The sequence below is a fragment of the Carlito syrichta genome, unplaced genomic scaffold, assembly GCF_000164805.1.
Source record: "Carlito syrichta isolate Samal-C Ts95f unplaced genomic scaffold, Tarsius_syrichta-2.0.1 Scaffold304264, whole genome shotgun sequence".
NCBI lineage: Eukaryota > Metazoa > Chordata > Mammalia > Primates > Tarsiidae > Carlito > Carlito syrichta.
Genome location: NW_007248360.1, coordinates 826,723 through 836,487, shown reverse-complemented (window position 1 = coordinate 836,487; position 9,765 = coordinate 826,723). Strand labels below are relative to the sequence as shown.

The 9,765-nt window shown below is 43.3% G+C and overlaps 1 protein-coding gene across 1 annotated transcript in view; it reads right to left on the bottom strand.

Moving 5' to 3' along the window:
* Positions 1–292: 292 nt before the first annotated feature.
* SLX4IP (SLX4 interacting protein) overlaps positions 293–9,765 on the bottom strand; it is a 189,072-nt gene continuing 179,599 nt past the window's right edge. The window contains exons 7-8 of the mRNA XM_008059582.1: positions 2,941–3,041; positions 293–1,068 (exon numbers count right to left, since the gene is read on the bottom strand). Coding sequence (XP_008057773.1) covers positions 324–1,068; positions 2,941–3,041 — 846 coding nt within the window. The 3' untranslated portion in view covers positions 293–323. The remainder of the gene's footprint in view (positions 1,069–2,940; positions 3,042–9,765) is intronic.

Below are 9,765 nucleotides of genomic sequence, written 5' to 3'. Positions count from 1 at the left end.
GTGGTCTGCACAGGATTGAGCCATGGAGGGGCATGTGATCGGTTTCTTCATGCCATCCTTACACACAGAGTCTCATCCCTGACAAGGTGGATGGGTCTTTATCATTAAAATAATGTTCTGAAGACAGTTAAAAAGTATGACTAGAAAGTAGCAATGTTGTTAGAACAAGCGTATAGCCTCCTGGAGGTAACTGCTTTGTAAATGATCTCTAACACAGATATCTACACTTTCAATTTTACATAATCATTCTAATTAATTCCTTTAAAATCTTGGCATCTACACATGCAGCTCTCTTGTCACAGGTTTGGTTGCTATGTCTTCAACTATGACTTCACAATCCTCTTCAGCGTTAGTGGCCTTTCGTATTTCTTTCTTTTCTTGGTTGGGCTGCCCTGAATTGTAGATAATCTTTCAGTGTTTGTGGCTGAGCCGGTTTGCTGTGCCTGCCCTGGGTTATTTTTCATAAGATGTCTGGAGGAGAGACTTTCCAAAACATGCAACTCTTCCTTAGACATGGTTTTTGCCAAATCTTCTTTCAAAAGTAACCCCGGATCTGACAACTCTGAAGTTGGCAAACCTCTGACAGCTTTGCTTTTTTCCACTATTATTTCTCTCGGGACTAATCGATCACTTCCAAGAGAAACTCTCTTGTGGTGGTCGAAGTCTTCCGCAGAGCCAGAGTGCCTGCGTTTCTGTTGTGTTTTGGCTGCCTGTGGACTTTGTTTTGGACCTGGTGATGCTGACTCACAGCTACAGACAGGGCTCCCGCTTCGAAGCCCTGTCTTTAACCGCTCCCCAGGATGAGGTTTTTGCTGGCTGCTAGTGTCTTCTGGCTGGGTCTGATTAACATTTTCCAGTTTTTGAACAGGAAGCCCCCAGTGGCTCTCAGCTGCCTTTATGTAATCCTTTGCTGGTCCCGAAGACTCTGAGGGCGGACTGAAGGAAGCCCGATCCTGATTCCTCCTCCTTGCTGTCTCCACATTCACTGAGTCGCTAGATGTTCCCACAATGTCCCTGCTGGTCTGTGATTTGCTCACGACGCTGCTTTTTGTTTTAGTTCTTTCCACACTGAAATAAACAAAAAAAGAGATTACAGGCTTTGTGAAGCTCTCATGGCACAGTGTTCTCCAAATTCCCCCTACCATAGTTCCTACACCTGAACAAGTAGGCACGTGCTGCCCATCCTTGCCTAGCCTCCCCAGCATATCTGGAAAAGTCTTCACGTATGTATTTAAATGCAGACTGGATCAAGCAACAACATTCTCATTTTCCATTATACTAGGATACATTTTGCTTATCAATCACTGGGTTGTCAATGGAGTTCACATTTTATTTTATTTTATTTATTTATTTTTTGAGTTGGAGTCTCACTCTGTCACCCAGACTGGAGTGCAGTGGCCATTCCCGGCCACCGCAGCCTCAACCTGCTGGGCTCCAGCGATCCTTCCGCCTCAGCCTTCCGAGTAGCTGGAACTACAGGTGCGCACTACCACGCCCGGCTAATTTTTGATTTATTGTAGAGATGAGGTCTCGCTGCCCAGGCAATCCACTCACTTCAGCCTCCCAAAGACACGGGATTACAGGCTGAGCCACCGAGCCCGGCTAGGAGTTCACATTTTAATTAAGGCAAATAAATATTCATTTCAGATGTTAAGGATCAATGTTTGATCCACTGAGTTTTTCCAGTGGTAGATGCTCAAATATGTTCAAAGATCAAGCTGAATATATGTGTACAAAAATGTACATCTATACACAATTTCTATTTATGAGTAACGAATAATCTGCTGGAATTTCTCTCAAGTCATTTCAAGGTATTACTCAAATATAATCACCACTTACTGGCATTAGGCTTGGTCATCAATCACACAAGAGAAGGACTCAGCTAATATAATTTAAAATGTCCTGGAAGGAATTTCAGAAAACCAGCATGAAAAGAAAAAAATATATATAATCATGGAAGACAAGAGAGCTTCAATGTATCTATCATCCCCTTTTCTTTTCTTTTCTTTTCTCTTGAGTCAGAGTCTCACTCTATAGCCCAGGCTGGAGTACAGTGGCACGCTGCTCAAGGCAGCTGCTCAAGGATTGACCTGCTGAGCTCAGGTGATCCTTCTGCCTCAGTCTTCCAAGTAGCTGGAACTACAGGCACGTGCCACCATGCCTGGCTAATTTTTTGATTTATTGTAAAAATGAGGTCTTGCCAAGTATCCCAGGCTGGGCTCGAACCCGTAGCTCAGGCAATCCTCTCACCTCGGCATCCCAAAGTGCTAGGATTATAAGTGTGAGCCACCATACCCAGTCTATCAACCCCTTTTCTACAGCACGCAAGATCATATAAACTTCTAATTGTAAAATTAACTTTGAGAGGCAGGATAGAAGCTGCACAGAGAATTAGAGACTAAAGATCCTAACCTCAGCACAAACATGCAGGTTTGTGAGTGGCAACAAACTTCCTCAACCATCAAACTCAAACTATTGAAGTCAAATAATTATTCTGGCTAAGCTTTAGTGTGGAAACAAATACATACACGAGTATATAATACTCATATTCTTACTGCTGCTACCAGCAGCACAAGAATTACCATAATTATATTAAAGTCAGAACAAGCATCTTAGAAAGGAATGTATTTTTTAGATCCATCTGTAGTTGCTCTGAAAGTTGTCTGAGCCACCAACAGGTGCTTTTCATCTTCAAAGAACTTGTTATTAATTATTTCTTGCAACACATCTGTGAAGCAAGAACTCTATCCCCAGTGTCCAGAAAGCCAGTGAGAGAGTCAGGAGGGTGGGAAGAGCAACTATGTGACTTAGGGTAGGGACACGTGCCAGAGGGGATTTCGTGATTAGGTTCCAGGTGCTCTTGTTTAATTCTAGACTTCATGTTTTCTGTCCATACATAGAGGCGTCACAAATGAGAAAAAAGAAACACACTGCACCTACATTTCTTTCAGAGCCTTTCTCTGGAGCTTTGCACTGGGAGGATGTGGACTCTCTGCACACTCAGCAAAGTAATCAGACACTCCATGGAGAGCTCTTTCTGTCTACTCCAAAAGATAACAAAGGTTCAAGCAGAAATCTATTAGCTGAACATGAGAGAAAACAGTTACACTCTGAATGCACCAGTGAACACATTTATTTTTGTAAAGACTGAATGAAACTGCTTAGTGTTAAGCTATTTTAACTTTTTTTTACCTAGAACTTTATGATTAATTGTAACTTCTTTTGGATTCCCAGTCCACACATTTCATACATTAATGTGCAACACACACACACACACACATACACACACACACACCAGACTATAATGTAAAGAATGTTGATTTCAAACCATCTGGGAGCTCTTGGGCAATATCTGATATCTTAGTGACTCAAGCCGTGACAAAAGCCCAGGATGATCACTGTGCTGGGTAACAGCATAGCTAAGACCTTAATTCATCTTGCAAGACCTGGTGGCACAGTGGTCTACACCCTGATTATCCTAAGAATTCCCCACATTTTCTCTATTTACAAAATACATTTCTCCTCTATTTACAAAAATAGAGAATACTTTGCAACACTCAAGATTATATCAACAGTTAAATCTTTTAATTCTGGTATTTCGAAAACTAGAGTTCGCATTTCTTGGCTATTAAAAAAAAATGGAAGTTTTTTTTTATACTAACCACTACCATGGTTTTGTGTAATTCCTTGATTAACTGTCTATCTATCCTTTTATGTTCCCATGGAAGCGTCATAAGGAAGTAATTATAAAATGTAAAAGCCAACAAATCTTGCCAACACTGACCCATTTCAGACTTTGGAATCTTTTTCTTTTGGTGATCATAATCAAGACAAGGTATTAACTTCTCTTATTCTCTGGGACGCTAAGTATTCTTCCCCATCAAATTCCACAAAAATGTTGCTACCACAAGGAGCAGTTGTGGTAAGTTATCAGTAGGTCCCTGCTTTAGATGTAAGTTGGAATTGATCGTGACAACCCCAGAGCACCCAGAAGCAATCACCAAGATCACACCTCCTGGGTGTGCTGCAGGCTGAGGTGATGCACTTTACCTGATCACTCACTGCACATTGAATCTGGGCCTCTCACTTTCTCCAACCCTGTGGGAGACCCAGGGCAGTGTCAGTCAACGCATATTTAGTTATAAGCCATGCCAGTTTTAGCTTAGTGAACAGAATGATTGTAGGCTTTATTCAATTCCACTACATTTTGATGCTTCTTTTTTTTTCTCCCTAAGACTTACTACTTGACCAAAAAGAGAGGCAGTTTAAAAGTTAAATGAAGCCGGGCTCAGTGGCTCAGCCTGTGATCCCGTGCTTTGGGAGGCTGAGGTGAGTGGATTGCCTGAGCCCATGGGTTCGAGACCCACCTGGGCAACTTGGAGAGACCTCATCTCTACAATAAATCAAAAAATCAGCCGGGCGTGGTAGTGCATGTCTGTAATTCCGGCTATTAGGAAGGCTGAGGTGGAAGGATCACTGGAGCCCGGCAGGTAGAGGCTGCAGTGGCCGGGACCGGCACTGCACTCCAGTCTGGGCGACAGAGTGAGACTCCAATTCAAGAAAAAAAAAAGTTAAATGAGAGAAAGAGAGATAGAGAGATTGAGAGCAATCGAGATTTATGTGTGAAACACTTCTAAACATGCCCTATAAGTACAGTAGATTTTCCCCTTACAACCACACCCTGTAAGTGCTGTATTTTCAGAGCTGAACAATTAACATAAGGAGCATGAGTCAGGCTTTGAACAACTCTGTGGGAACCAGAAAGCCTTTTGCTATTAGGAATGATGTAAATTCCCCAAGGCTGGAAGAAGTCCACAATGGAAGGCAGACAGGGTCATAAATAACAACAATGAACACCGCGTACACCACATAAAGTACAATGCCGCGACAGTGACACTCTTCAAATCTCATATATTCAACCACTGCCTTTATTTATTTATTTTGAAAATTCTGTTTAAAGAGCACTATGTATTTCCTATGGGAACTTCAAAAACTTCTTTAAGACACAGAGCAAACAGCTCTCATCCCAAATTCCTCTGACAACAATGGGGGAAATGTCCTTGGAATAAAAGGGACAACAGAAAAGGTGACAGGGTGACAGGAGGAAATGTCCTGTTCAGAAAGTGTAAAATCTGTGACTTAGTTTTTAAATTGAAAAAAAAAAAAAGGAAAAAGAGGAAAGAGAAAGGAAGGCGGGGTCTCCTGCTTACAAATTAAAACCACATTTGGCAATTTGTTGAAGGAGGCATATTTACATTTGTATGAAGACTGGGTGGGCAGGGGAAAAAAACTTAGACTCCCTCTTCAGCCCTTGAGCTGTCAGATCTCATTAGAACTCTCTTATTCTTACATTTCTAGGGTCAGTTCACTTCCCTTTGTCTCTAAATCACAGCCTCTGGTGACCCCCCCCACCCCCACCCCGACCCTCCAAGTATTCCTGAGGAGGCAGCTATCACCTGGGAACAGGAGTTCCCAAAGGGAGTCATTCTGATTACTAATGGTTTCTCACATCTGGCATCAAAATGTAATCTGAGGCTTATCCAGAGGCAAAACTCTAAGGTGCAGATGTATAATGTATGCTGAGAAGGCTGCAAGTACCTGTTTACATGGATGACACCACTACTTTTCAGATTCTGCCATGGATAATAATCCCATCATCTTCTATAAGGAATATAAATAAACTCAACATATTCAAAGAGGCTACCAAAGTGCTGGCCATCCAAAGTCCAGAGTGAGCACCCCATGAGGACTCAGGTATTTACAAAACAGATTAACCAAGAGGATCTCTTAGGTTCTTTATGAATGACTCTTCATGTCTTGAAAGCTAGCTCTTGTTCTAGGCCAAGAAATACAATCCGCAAACATTATTCTTTGGCATACTCCATTCCCAGTCATCTGCCCCACCCGCACACTACCTTCCATTTTGTTTGAATTTTTGATTAAACTTTGAGGGTTTTAGATTACAGCCTTTTTACCTGTAAAGAGTACCAACATAGTTCTAGGGCAAAACCAAACATACAAAGGGCAAGACAATGTCCTCTAGGAATACATTCTCCCTCAACAACTTGAGTAGCCCAGGAGGGCCACAGACCAAGGAGTCAGGTCTTTTCTACAGCCTTGAGGATACTTTGAAGACCAGCAAATGCACCCCAAGACTGAAGACAACTAAAGTACATGCTTCCCAGCACAGATCCAAGGGGAAGGTTGAGCAGATGAGTTTTGGGGTATGAGGATGAGTGATACTACCCCAGTGCTCTCTGGTCTGACCTGGGAGACCTATTTTAAATTCCTAGACAGAAAGGCCTGCAAAGAGAGTCCCCACCAGGATGAGGTGGGCAGCAAAGATATTCTTCCTGCTTCTAATCAGAGAATGGGCTGATTTAAAATGTAGTTACACATACTGGCTGATGTTTAAGTCCCAAACCATGTTAAAGGTGTGGATAAACCAAGGAGTTCATTCCTCAGCAACTTACTGAATATAAAGTTTTGAACAGAAGACTAATGAATTACTGGGGATCGAGAAAGAAGCTGGCCTATAAGGGCATAGAAAACACCTGTCCTTGAGTTTACAACCTCCTCATGCTGTCTGTAAAACACAGCCCAGGCTCCCATAGGCCTTGGGAAGACTGGCTGCATCAGAGGCATGGAGGGAGCTTTCTTTTTAAAAATAGATTTCCAGGACCCATTCCTGGAAGTTCTGATTCACAAGATCTGGGGTGGGACTAGATCTATATTTATGTTCCCAGGTGATTCAAAAACTGCTGATATACATGAAACAACACGTAGCAAGGCAGAGACAGATAAACAAATGTCAACTGGTACAACGAAACAGCATTCTGCAAAGCATGGTCTGGTTATCCCAAGCATCAAAATCACATGGTGTACAAAATGTTGTAGCTTCTGTCCCAGAATTTGAATCTCTAGGGGTTGAGATCAGGGCACATGTATTTTAGGCAAGCTTCCTAGTGATTCTGATAAACAGCAGAGTTAATGAACTTCTCTAAAGGCACATGGAATTGATAACTGAGCAGAATCCAGCAGAATAATCCAATCAAGCAACACTGAATTCTGTTCCTGGCACTGCTTGAGGCCGTTGGGGAGATGGACCTTTCATAGAGTCCCAGTCTTAATGGGGAAGCTGAGAAACAAACATAAGGTGTCAGGTGGTGATGATGTTCTGAGGAGAAGTAAACATCTAAAGGGTCCATGCTGCTCACAGTCACCGCAGCCTCGACCTGCTGCACTCAGGCAATCCTTCTGCCTCAGCCTTCCTGGTAGCTGAACTACAGGCATGCACCACTACACCCGGCTAATTTTTTGATTTATTGTAGAGATGAGGTCTGGCTACGTTGCTCGGGCTGGTCTCGAATCCCTGAGCTCAGCCAATCCTCTTGCCGCTCCAGAGGAGACAGAACCATAGCACTGTGAGCCAGCTCTGGTTCAAGCCTGCTGGGATTACAGGCTGTTTTAGATGTGGAGGTCAGGGATGGCTGTGGTAGGTAACAAGGTGAGCTTTACACTGAGACCTGAGCAGGACAAGCCACATGAGCACATGGGGAAGAGTGTTTCATGGGAAGAGAGTGAACATCAACGCCCCGAGGGCAAAGCATGCCTGGAAAGGTAGAGAAACTGGAGAGGAAACCAGGAGAAGGGGCCAGGAAGCAGGTAAGAGGGGTGTCTATGTGTTCTGTTCAAATCTCATATGACTTTTTCTGAAGATGGCATATGTACTGTGAGGAAGATGATATGCTCATGGTAGGTTCCTAGAAGAAAAGTGAACTGACATTTTAAAAGATGGAAGACTAGTGACGAGGCCTCAGTAATGGTCCACTCAGAGACGATGGGTCTTGGAGAAAGAGAAGTGGTTAGATTGAAAATGTAATTTGATGAAAGACCCAATAGAGTATGCTGATGGACTGGATATGGGGGTGGGAGGAAGAGAAAAGTCAATGATGACTCCAAGTCTGTGGTTTAAAAGACTGGATGAAGGAAGATGCCCTTTACCAACGCAGGAAATTTAGGAGCAGGCTTGGGGAAGTAGAACTAAGAAACCAGTTTTAGGTGTTGCTATGGTTTGAATGTGTCCCCTCCAAAATCTAGTATTAAGAAGTAGAACCTTTAAGAGGTGATTAGGCCATGAGGGCTCCGCCCTGATGACTAGGATTAGGTGTCCTTATAAAATGCCTTGAAGGAGGGTGCTGGACCTGCTTGCCCTTCTCCCTTGTAAGAACACAGTTCCTTCCCTCTGGAGTGTGCAGCGATAAGACAAAGATCTTGGGAAGCAAAGATCAGGCCCTCACCAGACCACTAACCTACAGGTGCCTTGATCTTAGGCTTTCTAGTCTCTAGAATGGTGAGAAATAAATTTCTGTTCTTTATAAATTGCCAGTCTCAGGTATCTGTTATAGCAACACAAATGAATTAAGACAGGTGTGTAGATATCCTCCTGGAGACCTGAATGGAAATGCTGAGCAGGCAAGTCAGATGGGTTCCAGGAAGAGGGAGGCCTCAGCAGCAACACAGAGCTGGGCAGTCCTTGGAGATGATGTTCAAAGGCATTGGTCAGGATGAGCGCTACTAGGGAATGAGTTTGGATGAGAAAAAGAAGTTGAGATGAAGAGAATTCAGGAAAGGAGACCACAGGGGAAAGAGAAAATCAAGACAATGGATGCTCTCGGAGGCAAGAGAGAATGAAAGTGAAGAATGAAATGCCAACGAAAGTGACACCTGCCGGGCTCGGTGGCTCAGCCTGTAATCCCACACCTTTGGGAGGCTGAGGTGAGTGGATTGCCTGAGCCTGTGGGTTTGAGACCCGCCTGGGCAACTTGGCAAGACCTCATCTCTACAACAAATCAAAAACTAGCTGGGCGTGGTAGCGCGCGCCTGTAGTTCCAGCTACTTGGAAGGCTGAGGCAGAAGGATCGCTGGAGCCCAGCAGGTTGAGGCTGTGGTGGCCAGGAACGGCCACTGCACTCCAGTCTGGGCGACAGAGTGAGATTCCAACTCAAAAAAAAAAAAGAAAGTGACACCTATGTGGAATGCTGCTAATCGGTCATGAGTGGACAATGACCACCAGAAGGAAAGTGACCTTGACATAAGTTGTTTTTTGGTGAAGTGCTGAGATCCAAGTCTTTCTGAGATGGGGTCAAGGGAGAATGGAAACACACTGGAGACCAGGACTCTCCAGGAGAGATATCATATGAGCTCTATAAGTAACTTGAAATTCTCTACAGACCCATGACAAAGTACAAGGACACTTTTAAAGGTGAAATTAAATTTCAATAATATTTATTATTTAACACAATATATAAAAGATCATCACAACATGTAATCAATATAAAGTATTGAGATATTTACTATACTAAGCCTGTGAAGTCTGCTGTATGGTTTACACTTAGAGTATATAATTTCTGACTTGCCACAGTTCAAGTGGTCAGTAGCCAAATGTGGCCAGTGGCTATAACACTGGCCAGCACAGGTCTGGAGACTACCATTTTAGAAGAATTTTGCAATATAAGGAAGCAGAAAAATGGGAGTACTCACCAATGTCACCCTCAATACAGTTTGGTGAGGCAGACTATTATTATTACTATTATTATTGTTATTATTATTGCCAGGGTTTCACTCTATTGCCCAGGCTGGAGAGCAGTGGCACAATCATGGCTCATTGTAACCTCTACCTCCTAGGCTCAGGTGATCCTTCCACCTCAGCCTCCTAAATATCTGAGAACTACAGGTGAGCGCCACCAAGCCCAGCTAATTTTT